The sequence below is a fragment of the Phyllobates terribilis genome, unplaced genomic scaffold, assembly GCF_046119375.1.
Source record: "Phyllobates terribilis strain yellow unplaced genomic scaffold, ASM4611937v1 Scaffold_1__5_contigs__length_1240528914, whole genome shotgun sequence".
NCBI classification, from domain to species: domain Eukaryota; kingdom Metazoa; phylum Chordata; class Amphibia; order Anura; family Dendrobatidae; genus Phyllobates; species Phyllobates terribilis.
Genome location: NW_027362761.1, coordinates 310,043,394 through 310,060,101, shown reverse-complemented (window position 1 = coordinate 310,060,101; position 16,708 = coordinate 310,043,394). Strand labels below are relative to the sequence as shown.

General features: G+C 47.7%; 1 protein-coding gene across 1 annotated transcript in view; it reads left to right on the top strand.

The window, feature by feature from the left end:
- LOC141167041 (macrophage migration inhibitory factor-like) overlaps window positions 1–8,315 on the top strand; it is a 28,669-nt gene extending 20,354 nt beyond the window's left edge. Inside the window, exon 3 of the mRNA XM_073654361.1 lies at window positions 8,138–8,315. Within this exon, the coding sequence (XP_073510462.1) occupies window positions 8,138–8,216 (79 nt within the window). The 3' untranslated portion in view covers window positions 8,217–8,315. The remainder of the gene's footprint in view (window positions 1–8,137) is intronic.
- Window positions 8,316–16,708: the final 8,393 nt, after the last annotated feature.

Here is a 16,708-nt window from a genome sequence, read left to right as displayed (position 1 = left end):
AGACTCAGTTGATTACGGTCACTAAAACCTACAGGACCAAAAGCTTCCAATGGCAATATCATTTCAGCTTCTTTCCTCAGCAGTAGTGTGGGGCAGATTCATTAAGACTGGAGTTGCGCATAGTGGCACCTTTCCTGAATTTGATGGGCAGGAGTAGCCACACCCTGTCCTGCCCAGGCTCCTCTCCAGCTCAGCTCATTTTGGCAGAGCTGCTTCTAACTGGTGTGAAAATGCCAAAAGTCTCAAAATGTTTGTGCAACTCACGCCTTTCTAAGTGTTTTACACCAGTTTTCTGCCAAAAAAGTTTTGATGAATTGGGGTGACTGTCTTATCGTGCCCTCTTGAAGGTGCCACTACATCATATAGATCGCCTGGGGTTAGATCTGGCCCCATGTGCCTCACGGATATGTGCATTTGATTTGTTTTGTGTATGCGCCTTTTACCACTACGGCTTTCACATTTTTCAGCCTTCTAAATTAAACAATTAATTTCCTACTACCTATCTCGGACAATAATGTTTGTTAGTTTTCACTCTCTCCTCTATAGTCCTTCACTTTCTACTAACCCATATAATCCCTATTCCAAGTAAGGAACTCTTCATCTCTCCCTATATCCTCCCCATCCATCTCACCTCCTCCTCAGAACTATTCCTTAACATTCAATCCCGTGTCTCCAAACACAGACAGCCACCTCATGCTCTCTCTTGCTCCCACCTGGTAACACTTTCTCTGCTCCTCATCACTGCCAGCGACATCTCTCCAATCCTGGTCCTCCTCACCGCATCCCCACAGTCACTTCCGCCTCCTATCCACGATCCCATTCACCCAGTCCCGACTTCTCCAGTCGCACTAACAGGAGCTCTGTGGAACGCTCACTTCGTCTGAAACAAACTTTCCTATATTCATGATCTTTTCATTACTAACAAACTTTCTTTCCTCGCCATCACCGAAACCTGGCTCACCCCCTATGACACAGCTTCTCCAGCAGCACTTTCATATGGTGGATTCCACCTTTCCCACACACCCCGTCCCAGCAGCAAACATGGTGGAGGAGTAGGCTTTCTCATGTCTGATACCTGTGCCTTCACCCAAATCTAACTGCCGCTCTAAGTTACTCTCCCCTCTTTTGAGGTGCACTGTGAGCTCATCTGCTTCCTCTCCAACCCCCAACTGGCTGTCACAGGGACAGCCACCACTTTCTTTGAACAATTCACCACCTGGCTACTTCATTTCGTTTCCGCCGACATCCCCACTATCATGGGCGACTTCATCATCCCCATTGACACTTCCCACTCATCTGTCTCTAAGCTTCTATCCCTCACTTCTTCCTTCAGCCTTGCTCAGTGATCTTCCACAGCCACTCACAAAGATGGCCACACACTGGACCTCATCTTCACCTGCCTCTGTTCCCTATCTAACCTCTCCAACTCACCTCTCCCTCTTTCTGACCACAACCTACTTACATTCTCTGCCCTCTTCTCTCCAGGTCCGCAAACCCCACTGCACAAACTTGCACACCCTCGCAGAAATCTCAAACACCTTGACCTACACTCACACTCTGAATCCCTCCTCCCTCTTGCAGACATAAGTTTCTTACACAATGCAGACGTTGCTGCTGCTTTATATAACACCACAATAGCAGCAGCTCTCGATTTGGACGCCCCTCTCAAACGTACCAAAGCTCGCACAATCAATAGGCAACCCTGGCACACCAACCTGACTAAAGGACTGCGACGGGCCTCCAGGGTTGCTGAGCAGAGATGGAAAAGGTCCCACTCCAATGAACACTTCATCGCATTCAAACAGTCCCTCACTATCTTCAAGTCCACAATCACTGCAGCAAAACCAACCTACTTCTTATCTCTCATATCCTCCCTGTCTCACAACCCTAAACAGCTATCCGACACTTTCAATTCTCTCCTCCGACCCCCAGCGCCTCCTCCCTCTCCTCTCATCTCAGCCGAAGACTTTGCCTCATTCTTCAAGCAGAAGATTGACAACATCAGACAAAGCTTCTGCCTTAAGTCCCCACAGCCCCTCCTCACATCTATCCAACCTTCCTCCTCCAAAACCAGCTTCTCCACCATTACAGAAGATCAAGTTTCCTCTTCACTCTCCAAATTGCACCTCACCACCTGTGACCTCGACCCAATGCCATCCCACCTCATCCCAAACCTTACCACTGTCTTCATCCCAACTCTAACCCACCTCTTCAACCTGTCACTAACAACTGGCATCTTCCCCTCATGTTTCAAACATGCCTAAATCACACCCATCCTCAAAAAGCCCCCCCTTGACCCATCCTCTCTGTCTAGCTATCGCCCCATAGCACTCCTCTCCTATGCCTCAAAACTACTGGAACAACACGTCCACCTTGAACTGTCCTCCTACCTCTCCTCCTGCTCCCTCTTTCACCACTTACAATCAAGCTTCCGACCGCACCACTCCACTGAAACTGCCCTGACTAAAATCACCAATGACCTACTAACTGCCAAATCCAAGCGCCACTACTCTGTCCTCCTCCTCCTGGACCTGTCATCTACCTTTGACACAGTGGACCATTCCCTCTTACTGCAGACTCTCTCTTCTCTTGGCATCACAGACTTGGCCCTATCTTAGATCTCTTCATACCTAACAGACCGGACACTCAGCGTCTCACACATCACCTCCTCATCTCGCCCCCTATCTGTCTGTGTCTCCCAAGGTTCATTTCTATGGCCCCTGCTTTTTTTTCCACTCAACCTCACTCAACCCCCTCATCTGACCTATCCATCAAAGTTAATGACTGCCCACTCTCCCCAGTAACACAAGCTCGCTGCCTCTGTGTAACCCTAGACTCTGATCTCTCCTTCAAACCACATATCCAAGCCCTTTCCACTTCTTGCTGACTCCAACTCAGAAATATCTCCCTGATCCGCACATTCCTCAGCAAAGACTCTGCAAAAACACTAGTGCATGCGCTCATCATCTCCCGCCTCGACAACTGCAACCTCCTGCTCTGTTGCCTCCTTACTAACACTCTCGCAGCCCTCCAATCTATCCTAAACTCTGCTGCCCGACTAATCCACCTGTCCCCCCACTACTCCCCGGCCTCCCCCCTCTGTCAATCCCTTCACTGGCTCCCCATTACCCAGAGACTCAAGTTCAAGACCCTAACCTTGGCATGCAAAGCCATCCACAACCTGTCTCCTCCACACATCTGTGACCTAATCTCCCGGTACTTACCTGCACGCAACCTCCGATCCTCACAAGATCTCCTTCTCTACTCCCCTTTTATCTACTCTTCCCACAATCGCAAACAAGATTTCTCCCATGCATCCCTCCTACTCTGGAACTCTCTACCCCAACATATCAGACTGTCGCCTACCGTGGAAATCTTCAAAAGGAACCTGAAGGCCCACCTCTTCCGACAAGCCTACAACCTGCAGTAACCACCGCTCCACCATATCGCTGCCCGACCAGCTCTACCCTCACCTACTGTATCCTCACCCATCCCTTGTAGATTGTGAGTCCTCATGGGCAGGGTCCTCTCTCCTCCTGTACCAGTCGCTGACTCGTTTTGTTCAAGATTTTTGTGTTTTTGCTACGTATACTCCTTTTTCACATGTAAAGCACCATGGAATAAATAACGCTATAGTAATAAATAATAATAATACACCAATTACTGGGCAGCACAATGGCTCAGTAGTTAGCACTGCAGCCTTGCAGCGCTGGAATCCCTGGTTCAAATCTCACCAAGGACAATATCTGCAAAGAGTTTCTCCCCATGTTTATGGGGGTTTCCTCCGGGTTCTCTGGTTTCCTCCCACACCCCAAACCATAAAGATAAGGGAATCAAGATTGTGAGCCTCAATGGGGACATTGTCAATAATATCTGTAAAGCGCTGTGGAATTAATAGCGCTATATAAATGAGTAAAATAAAAAATTTAAATAAATTATTTCTAACAATGGATTTTTTCTTTGAACCTCTATATTAGACTATATTGGAAAAAATTGTTTTCTTTTTCTTATATTTCAATAAGGATAGGCTATGCTGATTGTAAACTCAAAACCTTGCTTAGTTATCTCAAACCGGTATCCTTGTGTTAATGGTCTATTACAAAGTTCTTGTGATAAGAATGTCTCATTGCTATTGTGGATACTGCACAATCACAGGAATTGCGAATATTGTAAGCCTTGGTTAACATGAAAGAAATGATAGCTGTCATGTCTCATTGGAGATATGGTAGTTATCATCTTATGATAACCTCTACCTTTTACATTTAAAGGGGTATCTGTTAAAAAAAAGGGATCATGGGCAGGTAATATTTGAATATTACAAAATAGCATTACTAATCTGTTGAAGCCCCTGACACTCCAACACAATGCTAAAGCATTACTGACCCATGCCCCATTTTTTAACTGATTTTCACATGTCCAAAGGATCCATATGTCTAAAGCTATAGTGCTATGCTAGATTTATTAAATAGGTATACAGTGCCTACAAGTAGTATTCAACCCCCTGCAGATTTAGCTGGTTGACACATGCGGAATTAACTTGGCATTGTGACATTTGTACTGTAGATCAGCCTGGAAGTGGGAAATGCACTGCAGCAAATTTTGTCTTTGTTTTTTTTTTTTGCTTTTTTTTTTAAAACGTTAAAAGTTAATTCAGAGTGTCATTTATTATTCAACCCCTCAAACCACAAGAATTCTGTTTGGTCCCCCTAAAGTATTAAGAAGTAGTTCAGGCACCAAGAATAATGAGCTTCACATGTGTGGATTAAAGATCTCTTTTGCCAGCCTTTTCTGACTATTTAAGACCCTCCCCAAACTTGTGAACAGCACTCAGACATGGTCAACATGGGAAAGACAAAGGAGCATTCCAATGCCATCAGAGACAAGATCGTGGAGGGTCACAAGGCTGGCAAGGGGTACAAAACCCTTTCCAAGGAGTTGGGCCTACCTGTCTCCACTGTTGGGAGCATCATCCGTAAGTGGAAGGCTTATGGAACTACTGTTAGCCTTCCACGGCCTGGACAGCCTTTGAAAGTGTCCTCCCGTGCCGAGGCCAGGCTTGTCCGAAGAGTCAAGGCTAACCCAAGGACAACAAGGAAGGAGCTCCGGGAAGATCTCATGGCAGTGGGGACATTGGTTTCAGTCAATACCATAAGTAACGTACTCCACCACAATGGTCTCCGTTCCAGACGAGCCTGTATGGTACCTTTACTTTCAAAGCGTCATGTCAAGGCTCGTCTACAGTTTGCTCATGATCACTTGGAGGACTCTGAGACAGACTGGTTCAAGGTTCTATGGTCTGATGAGACCAAGATCGAGATCTTTGATGCCAACCACACACGTGACGTTTGGAGACTGGATGGCACTGCATACAACCCCAAGAATACCATCCCTACAGTCAAGCATGGTGGTGGCAGCATCATGCTGTGGGGCTGTTTCTCAGCCAAGGGGCCTGGCCATCTGGTCCGCATCCATGGGAAGATGGATAGCACGGCCTACCTGGAGATTTTGGCCAAGAACCTCCGCTCCTCCATCAAGGATCTTAAGATGGGTCGTAATTTCATCTTCCAACAAGACAACGACCCAAAGCACACAGCCAAGAAAACCAAGGCCTGGTTCAAGAGGGAAAAAGTCAAGGTGTTGGAGTGGCCTAGTCAGTCTCCTGACCTTAACCCAATTGAAAACTTGTGGAAGGAGCTCAAGAATAAAGTCCACATGAGACACCCAAAGAACCTAGATAACTTGGAGAAGATCTGCATGGAGGAGTGGGCCAAGATAACTCCACAGACCTGTGCCGGCCTGATCAGGTCTTATAAAAGACGATTATTAGCTGTAATTGCAAACAAGGGTTAATCCACAAAATATTAAACATAGGGGTTGTATAATAATTGACCCACACTTTTATGCTTAAAATTTAATAAAATTCAACTGAGCAACATAACTTTTTGGTTTGTAAGATTTATGCTTCTGTTCATAAAACCTACTCTCGTTTGCAGTTTGAAGGCTCTAACTTATTTGCATCTTATCAAACCAGCTAAATCTGCAGGGGGTTGAATACTACTTGTAGGCACTGTATATAGTTTATATATACGCTTGCGCTGGTAACAGAGTGTGGGAGTGAGACGGGTATAGATGAAATAAAATAAAAGGATTTATTAAGACAAGTTAAAAAGTAAAAGGTACAATTTTAGTTAAAACCGGATTTAAAATCGGATTTAAATAATCATAAGGCTGGGAAGGATCCTCGTGGTCCTGAATGAAGTGCGTAGTGCTTCTTATAAATGGGATGGAGGATTTTTCGTAGAAGAGAATCCCCTAGGAAACATAGATAGTGAACAGGTATAAGTAGGTTAACCTGTGTAGGGGGATCCAGAATATTTATAGTTACCTGTGGTTGATGCAAAGAGCAGATGGCTGGTTAATCATTGAGATGGATAAGATAACCTGGGAGTGATACCTTTAGAATAGGGAGAGAGGTTCTAAATTATAAAAAATGAGACCTGTAAAGAATGAAGGGCCGATATAGTTACCTGGGTCTTTTTGATAGGGAGAATGGTAGTGGATTCGGCCTGTTTAGGCAATTTTCTATTACGTAGAGGCTGTAAGTGATGGATAGTTCATAAGTACCTTAGGCTATACGGAAGGTAGTTAGGACAGTTTTGAGCCAATATACCTCTGTTGTTGAAGAAAGGGGAGAATGCGTGGATTATAAACATAAGTGTTCCTTCAACAACAGAGGTATATTGGCTCAAAACTGTCCTAACTCCCTTCCGTATAGCCTAAGGTACTTATGAACTATCCATCACTTACAGCCTCTACATAATAGAAAATTGCCTAAACAGGCCGAATCCACTACCATTCTCCCTATCAAAAAGACCCAGGTAAATATATCTGCCCTTCATTCTTTACAGGTTTCATTTTTTATCATTTAGAACCTCTCTCCCTATTCTAAGGCTATGTGCCCACGATGCAGAAATGCTCAGGATTTTTTCATGAGCGTTTCTGCATCTCCCTGGCAGAAAAAAACGCATGCGGATTGTACATGCGGATTGTACATGCGTTTTTCCTGCCAGGGACATGCAAAATGAAGCGTTCTTCACTTGCATTTCCGCATGCGGGTTGTCAAGCGCTTTCCAAGCAATTTTAGCATCACTTGGAAAGTGCTTGTCAACTTGGTCACACTATATAAATCCATGCAACCAGCATGGATTTATATAGTGTGACCCGAGAGAATGGTTAAAAATAAAAAAATAAACCTATACTTACCTTCCAATGGCCCCTGCAGTCTTGCTGCGCTCCTGTGCTGGCTGCAGCAAGATGCAGTCTTGCAGAATTGGCGCGTTCTAATGCAAGTCAATGGCGGCGAAAACGCAGCGCTTCCGCAAAATAATTGGTAGTGCTGCGTTTTTTTCCGCAATGATAATCCGCAGCAGAAATTTCCGCAGCATGTGCACAGCACATGCAGATTATCATTGGGGAACATGGCAGGCCTTCTACCATGCGTTTTTTAAGCGTTTCTGCAGCGTTTTTGCCGCTGCGGAAACGCTTAAAAAACGCATCGTGGGCACACAGCCTAAAGGTATCACTCCCAGGTTATCTTATCCATCTCACTGATTAACCAGCCATCTGCTCTTTGCATCAACCACAGGTAACTATAAATATTCTGGATCCCCCTACACAGGTTAACCTACTTATACCTGTTCACTATCTATGTTTCCTAGGGGATTCTCTTCTACGAAAAATCCTCCATCCCATTTATAAGACACACTACGCACTTCATTCAGGACCACAAGGATCCTTCCCAGCCTTATGATTATTTAAATCCGGTTTTAACTAAAATTGTACCTTTTACTTTTTAACTTGTCTTAATAAATCCTTTTATTTTATTTCATCTATACCCATCTCACTCCCACACTCCGTTACCAGCGCAAGCGTATATATAAACTATATATACCTATTTAATCTTTTTACCCATTAGACTACTGTGGTAGTAGTTTTTCTTGCAGCAGGTTCACAGTATCCACCCACTAGCACCACCACTCTTATTAAACTATGCTAGATTTACCTTACTCAGTTTTCATTTTCACCTATGCATGTATTGCAGTTCTCTCATAGAAATTTTTTCTATTGTCTCTTTCAGGGTTTACATCACTTTCATTGACGTAAATGCGGGAAATGTTGGTTGGAACGGTTCTACTTTTGCTGGAGTTCCTCTTTAAAACCTTGGAATAATACTATTTGCATCTGCAATGTATTTTACTTTCTCCTATGAATATATTGTACTAGCAAATAAACAGAAAAAAATTACAGTTACAGCTTTTAGACTTCCATCCTTTGTCTTCTCTTATGAAATTGAAAGACTTTATTCAGAAATTCTTTGTCTTATTAAGATAAGATAAGATATACTTTATTTATTCCGGAGGAAATTGCGGTATCACAGCAGCAGAACACAGATCTCGAACATGACACATATGATAACATAACATTTGGAATGCTTTAGACATTGCTTTTCAGACATTTGTTAAACACCCCCATAGCTGTTGGAACAAACGATTTCCTGTATTTTTCCTTTTTACACCTTAGTTGTATTAGGCGATTGCTGAATGTGCTCTTCTGTTTCGCAAACAGTTCATAAAGCGGGTGTGTGTTGTTGCCCATTATAGCTCTGCACTTCTTCTTAATCCTATCCTTTACCACCTCTTCAAAAGTCCCAAGCTGTAGGCCCACCGTCGCGCTAGCCTTCTTGATAAGTCTGTTGAGCTTGTTGGCGTCAGCAACACGCACACTGTTACCCCAGCAAATTATTGCCGCAAAGGTGGCACTAGCCACAATGTGTAACATACCTGGCGGCGTCCTTGCATGGTGGTCCATCTCCCACTGTGCAAGAGGGCGCACTTGATCTCCTGTCCAGAATGTCTCTCTGGCTTCCCTCCATGCTGTCTGTTTGTGTCTGTTTCTGCTGCTTAAGGGCGGCGCCCGATCACTTCCTGCCTTTTGTACCTGCTGTGGGTCACACCCCTTGTGCGTCCTCAGCCTATTGCTGTCTGTCACTTGGTATATAGCTCAGCAGCTCCCTTCTATCCCTGCCTGAGCATAGTGTTTCCTTCAGTGTGTGCTTGCACTCTGAAGGTGCCAGGTCCCGTCTCTTGTCTCCTGCTTTTTGTATCAGTTCCCGTGTCTGAACTGAGTCCTGTATGTCTCCTGCTTTGCGGTATCAGCTCCCGTGTCTGAACTGAGTCCTTTCTGTGTTCTCTTGTCTGTCCTGTCTGAACACGCTCCTAGCCTGTTCCTCCTGCCTTCTAGGGGCCGATTACCTAGACCCGTTCCTGTATCTTGTCTGACCTGTCTGAACACGCTCCTAGCCTTTTCCTCTCGCCTTCTAGTGGCCGATTTCCTAGACCCGCTCCTGTGTCTGGTCTGTCCTGTCTGAACACGCTCCTTGCCTGTTCGCTCCGCCTTCTAGTGGCCGATTTCCTAGACCCGCTCCTGTGTCTGGTCTGTCCTGTCTGAACACGCTCCTTGCCTGTTCGTTCCGCCTCTCTGGGGGCCGTATTCCCAGACCCGCTCCTGTATCCCTCTGCAGTGTCGGTCTCCTCCGTACACTCAGTTCCAGTCTGAACTCTCTCCTGTCCTTTACCTGTTTTGCCTCTATGTCCGTTCCCTTCCTTTTTCTGCAGAGTCTGAACTCGTACCTAACTCCTGCTTGTTGTCTCTGCAAGTACTGTGTGAGTATCTGGCTCTGTCTTTCCCTTCCTGTCTGTTCTGTGTGAACAGAGCCCTGTCCTCCCTGCTCAGCCTTGTCTGCACTCTAGCTGTGCTTGCCTGTAACCCTCTGCCTGTATTGTTCCTGAGTCCCGGTGTGTACTGGGTCCTATCCCGCCTGTGTTCCTACCTGCTAGTGCCTCCCTGTCTGCACTCTAGCTGTGCTTGCCTTTACCCCCCTGCCTGCATACCCGCCTGCCTGCATACCAGTCGTGCCTGCCTATACCCACCAGTCTGTGTGCCAGCCTACCAGCCTGTTCCTGTATTCCCCTGTGTGGGTCAACAGCCGTGTCCGGGGTCTGTCCTGGAGTAGCACCTGGTCCCTCTGCTCGGTTCCTCCTTGGTGCACTGGCGTCGTATGCCGTCGTGCGACCCTGGTCGGATCGGGTGAATACTTAGTCACGCCCCTCCAGGCATTCACTCTCCGGCACGGTCCAGTGGAATCACTACCAATCACACGCACACGCCGCTTAGCCCGGGCGTGTGCATAACAGCATGCTCAGGCCATGGTTCCCGTTGAGCCCCACGGCCTTCGCTCTTTGAGAAGTTTTTCCAGCGAATACATGCATTAAAATAAAATAAATAATTTTTTTTCCCCCTTTAGCTGAGTTCCAGGCGAATTACGCACCCGTCCAGATGGATCTATCAGCCCTCGTTCCTGCGGATCCGCCACGTTACTATGGGGATCCAAGACAGTGTCGTGCATTTGTGGGGCAATGCATGCTACACTTTAAGGCCTACCCTCTCTATTTTCCTTCCGATTGGGCTAAAGTGGCCTTTATGATTGACTACCTAGCGGGTGATGCCTTGAAATGGGTCACCCCCCTATGGGAAGCATGGGATCCTGTCATCCTTGACCTGCAGGCCTTCCTGGTGGCCTTTCGTATGGTCTTCGAGGACCCTAACTCTGAAGCCCCTGCTGAAGCTTCACTTCCCAATATCCCGGAGCAGCCCCGACGGGTAATGTGTGTGGGTAGCGCAATAGTCCTCCAGCCCAATGAGACTACTGCCCACCCAGAATCCTCACAGGGTGTCTACGCTTTCCGGAATACTTCTCTCAACCTCAAGAGGCAGTCCAGACGTGCTAGACTTAGAGGCAAGCCGTCACGCCAGGGTCTGTCCTCCCTGAGACCTCCTGACCCCAACCTTGAAGTCCCTACTGAAGCTTCATCTCCCTGTATCCCGGAGAAACCCCAATGGGTAATGTGCGTGGGTAGTGCACCAGTTCTCCTGGCCGAAGAGACTTCTGCCCATCCAGACTCCACACAGGAGAACTTCCTGCACCCGGCATCAGATGCTTCTTTCTCTTTAACCGGTGTGCATGTCCAAGGATGCTCCAAAGCTGTGGTTACCTCAGAGTCTGTGCACCTCTACTACCTGGCGGAGGATCCCCTGTTGCCTCCTGAACCCTCCGGGATACCACTCGATGACAAATGGCGAGAGACTTCTCTACACCCGGTACTCAATACTTTGTCCGCTTCGTCCTGTGAGCCTGACAATGGGTACCCCAAAGTGGTAGTTACCTCCGAGTCTCTACACCCCTCCGACCAGGCGGAGGATCTCCAGTTGTCTCCTGAACCCTTCGGGGTGCTACCTGGTAGCGAAAGGACAGAGACTCTCCTATACTCTGTACCTGATACCTCGCTCGCTTCGTCCAGTGAGTCCAACCTAGTGTACTCCGAAGCAGAGGTTACTCCTGAGTCTCTACACCCCTCCGACCAGGCGGAGGACCTCCAGTTGTGTTCAGAATCCTTCGGGGTGCCACCTGGTGGTGAATGGACAGAGACTTTCCTATACTCGGTACCTGATACCTCGCCTGCTTCCTCCAGTGAGTCCGACCTAGTGTACTCTGAAGCAGAGGTTACCCGTGAGTCTCTACACCCCTCTGACCAGGCGGAGGACCGCCAGCTGTCTCCAGAACCCTTCGGGGTGCCACCTGGTGGTGAATGGACAGAGACTTTCCTATACTCGGTACCCGATACCTCGCCTGCTTCCTCCAGTGAGTCCGACCTAGTGTACTCTGAAGCAGTTGTTTTCTCTGAGCCTCTGCACTCTTCTGACCCAGCGGAGGACCTCCAGTTGTTTCCTGAATCCTCCGGGATACCACCAGATAACAAAGAGACAGTGACTTTTCCTCATTGTGTACCTGATAACCCGTCTATTTCTTCCTGTGAGCTTGACAAGATGTACCTCGAAGCAGAGATTACCCTTAAGTCTCTGTCCCCCTCCAACCCAGTGAACGACTGGCCCTCGAATTCCCTGCGGAAGATTCTGGCAGGCCTGAAGAAGAGGGGGCGTAAGGGGGGAGGTACTGTAACATACCTGGCGGCGTCCTTGCATGGTGGTCCATCTCCCACTGTGCAAGAGGGCGCACTTGATCTCCTGTCCAGAATGTCTCTCTGGCTTCCCTCCATGCTGTCTGTTTGTGTCTGTTTCTGCTGCTTAAGGGCGGCGCCCGATCACTTCCTGCCTTTTGTACCTGCTGTGGGTCACACCCCTTGTGCGTCCTCAGCCTATTGCTGTCTGTCACTTGGTATATAGCTCAGCAGCTCCCTTCTATCCCTGCCTGAGCATAGTGTTTCCTTCAGTGTGTGCTTGCACTCTGAAGGTGCCAGGTCCCGTCTCTTGTCTCCTGCTTTTTGTATCAGTTCCCGTGTCTGAACTGAGTCCTGTATGTCTCCTGCTTTGCGGTATCAGCTCCCGTGTCTGAACTGAGTCCTTTCTGTGTTCTCTTGTCTGTCCTGTCTGAACACGCTCCTAGCCTGTTCCTCCTGCCTTCTAGGGGCCGATTACCTAGACCCGTTCCTGTATCTTGTCTGACCTGTCTGAACACGCTCCTAGCCTTTTCCTCTCGCCTTCTAGTGGCCGATTTCCTAGACCCGCTCCTGTGTCTGGTCTGTCCTGTCTGAACACGCTCCTTGCCTGTTCGCTCCGCCTTCTAGTGGCCGATTTCCTAGACCCGCTCCTGTGTCTGGTCTGTCCTGTCTGAACACGCTCCTTGCCTGTTCGTTCCGCCTCTCTGGGGGCCGTATTCCCAGACCCGCTCCTGTATCCCTCTGCAGTGTCGGTCTCCTCCGTACACTCAGTTCCAGTCTGAACTCTCTCCTGTCCTTTACCTGTTTTGCCTCTATGTCCGTTCCCTTCCTTTTTCTGCAGAGTCTGAACTCGTACCTAACTCCTGCTTGTTGTCTCTGCAAGTACTGTGTGAGTATCTGGCTCTGTCTTTCCCTTCCTGTCTGTTCTGTGTGAACAGAGCCCTGTCCTCCCTGCTCAGCCTTGTCTGCACTCTAGCTGTGCTTGCCTGTAACCCTCTGCCTGTATTGTTCCTGAGTCCCGGTGTGTACTGGGTCCTATCCCGCCTGTGTTCCTACCTGCTAGTGCCTCCCTGTCTGCACTCTAGCTGTGCTTGCCTTTACCCCCCTGCCTGCATACCCGCCTGCCTGCATACCAGTCGTGCCTGCCTATACCCACCAGTCTGTGTGCCAGCCTACCAGCCTGTTCCTGTATTCCCCTGTGTGGGTCAACAGCCGTGTCCGGGGTCTGTCCTGGAGTAGCACCTGGTCCCTCTGCTCGGTTCCTCCTTGGTGCACTGGCGTCGTATGCCGTCGTGCGACCCTGGTCGGATCGGGTGAATACTTAGTCACGCCCCTCCAGGCATTCACTCTCCGGCACGGTCCAGTGGAATCACTACCAATCACACGCACACGCCGCTTAGCCCGGGCGTGTGCATAACACAATGGATTGGTAGAACACCTCAAGCATTTTGCCACACACATTAAACGACCTTAACTTCCTTTGGAAGTACAATCTACTCATCCCCTTCTTGTAGACCTTCTCCATGTGGCACTTCCAGTCTAGCTTGCTATCCAGGTAAACCCCCAAATATTTGAAACTGTCCACCATCTCCACATCCTGACCGTCAATGGTAACAGGTAGGCATACCTTCTTGCACCTTCCATAGCTCATCACCAACTCCCTGGTTTTCTTAACATTTAGTTCTAGATGGTTAGCCTGGCACCATACTACAAAGTCCGCAACCACCCTTTTATATTCCTCTTCATCCTGGTCCTTCCCAATACCGCCAACTATCACAGAGTCATCCGAGTACTTCTGGAGGTGACAACGGTCTGATTTATACTGAAAGTCAGCTGTGTACAATGTAAAGAGGAATGGCGACAGCACTGTTCCCTGCGGGGCTCCGACACTGCTCAGTACACTATCTGATGTAGCTGTCCCCCACCTAACAAACTGTGGCCTATCCGACAGGTAGACAATTATCCAATTCACAAGTCCCTCATCCACCGCCATTTTAATCAACTTTCCACGCAGTAAGAGTGGCTGTAATGTGTTGAATGTTATGTTCTGCTACCAAAGCTAAGGAAAGAGAGGAGATCTGTCCCTACTATAAGACTCAGCTGAATCCCTACGATGTAACAGGGAACCTGATCCTGCGATCAGACCTGCTAAAGTCCTAATCTAGTCTGTACGAAGACCTATAGATGTGGGGAGGGAATCCCTACAAGTACTAAGGACTGGGAGGAATATGGGACACCTCCTAACAGAAATAGTAGCAGACAGACGAACAAACAAAATAGATAGAACATAGAGGTCCGTAGACCAAGCAAACTAACAGAGTTAGATACAGAGCACAGGCTAGCTAGAAAGTAGATATACAATGAAGTCCAGCAAAGCCAGAAGGGCGGAGCAGGATTAAATAGGCCAACAAGGTCATGTGACCAGCAAAGGGAAAAAAAACCTAACAGCAAGGTTCTAACAGTACCCCCCCTTCTAAGAGGATCCTCCGGATCCCCTAGGACCAGGCTTATCAGGAAATTTCCTGTGAAACGCTCTGATAACTCTGGACGCGGAAACATCATCTGACCTCACCCAAGAGTTATCCTCGGGTCCGAAACCTTTCCAGGCCACAAGATACTGCAAACTACCTCTATACCGTCTAGAGTCAAGGATGCGAGAAATTTCATATTCCCCGTCCTCCACCACCGGAGGAACAGAGGCAGAGGCGTCACCATCCGACACAACAGCTTTTTTTAACAGAGAGACATGAAAGACCGGATTAATTCTCCAGGAGGTAGGAACCTCCAACCTAACAGCAGATTGGTTGACAACCTGAAGCACCTTAAAGGGCCCTACAAACTTGGGACCCAATTTCTTAGAAGGAATCCTCAACCGCAGATTCCTAGAGGACAACCAAACCATGTCACCAACAGCGAACAAAACCTCCTGTCGTTTCCTATCAAAGTAGTCTTTAGATTTTCTGTTGGCCTCCTGAAGATTACCACGCACATCCGTCCAAACTCTTTCCAAATCACCGGAAAAATTCTCCTCCTCAGGCACGGCAGATCCCAACTTGGAGAACGACCCAAACGACGGATGTCTCCCAGAACAACAAAAAAAAGACGAACAACCAGCAGAAGAAGATGTATGATTGTTCAGAGCAAATTCGGCAAGTGGCAGAAACTCAGACCACCCCTCTTGATTGTCTGCCACAAAACAACGCAAGAACTGCTCAACATCCTGGTTTTTCCTTTCTGTCTGGCCATTAGACTCAGGATGATATCCGGACGAAAACGACAAATGAATTCCCAACCTGTCACAAAAGGCACGCCAAAAACGAGCCACGAACTGAGGACCCCTATCGGAAACAATGTCAGTAGGAACGCCATGAAGTCTGACAATTTCCTTGACAAAGGCCTTAGCGAGAGTTTTAGCGCAGGGCAGTTTGACGAAGGGAACCAAGTGACACATCTTGCTAAAACGGTCCACGACCACCCAGATGACAGTAAAACCCTCAGAGGGGGGAAGGTCAGTTATAAAGTCCATAGCCAAATGTGTCCAAGGAGCACTGGGGACCTCCAAAGGACAAAGCAACCCCGCAGCAGGAGTATGTGAGGACTTAGATCTAGCACATATAGTACATTGGCGCACCCACTTAATGACTTCCTTCTGCCATCCAGGCCACCAAAAACTGCGACCCACCAGTCTCTTGGTCTCAGAGATTCCGGGATGACCTGCCAATCGAGATTCGTGACACTCAACAAACAAATCTCTCCTAAAGGTCCCAGGCACAAACAACCTCCCATGAGGAGTGTTAGATGGGGCATTCTCCTGAGCTTTAAGAATCTCATCTTCCAAAACGGAGTCTAAAGCAGCTATCACAACACCTTCTTGTAGAATGTTTTCCTCTTTCTCAGCACCGACTATGGGAGAAAAACTGCGAGACAAGGCATCCGCCTTAACATTCTTAGTACCAGGGATGTAAGTAACGGAGAAATTAAACCGCGAGAAAAACAGTGCCCACCTAGCCTGACGGGCATTCAGGCGCTTGGCAGCATCAAGATATATCAGATTTTTATGATCCGTAAGAACCTGAACGGGAAATTCCGCACCTTCCAAGAAGTGGCGCCAGTGTTCAAATGCGAGTTTAATAGGCAATAATTCCCGATTACCAATATCGTAATTCAGTTCAGTCTCCGAAAATTTTTTTGAAAAAAAGGCACAGGGATGTAATCCATCCCCGTTATCCTGAGACAATACTGCGCCAACCCCCACAGAGGAAGCATCAACCTCAACCAAAAACGGCCTAGTAACATCAGGCTGCATAAGGATGGGAGCAGAGGTGAACCTCTCCTTGAGATACACAAAAGCTTCAATGGCCTCAGAAGACCACTGAACCGCATCAGCACCTTTCCTGGTGAGATCAGTCAGAGGTTTGACAATACTAGAAAAATTTTTTATGAATTTTCTGTAGTAATTGGCGAAACCCAAAAACCTCTGTATCGATTTCAAACCAATAGGCCTAGGCCATTCCTGCACAGCCTGAACCTTAACCGGATCCATCTCAAAACCTTTGCTGGAGATAATGTAGCCCAAAAAACTAATTCTCTGTACAGCGAACTCACATTTCTCCAGCTTAGCAAAAAGCGAATTG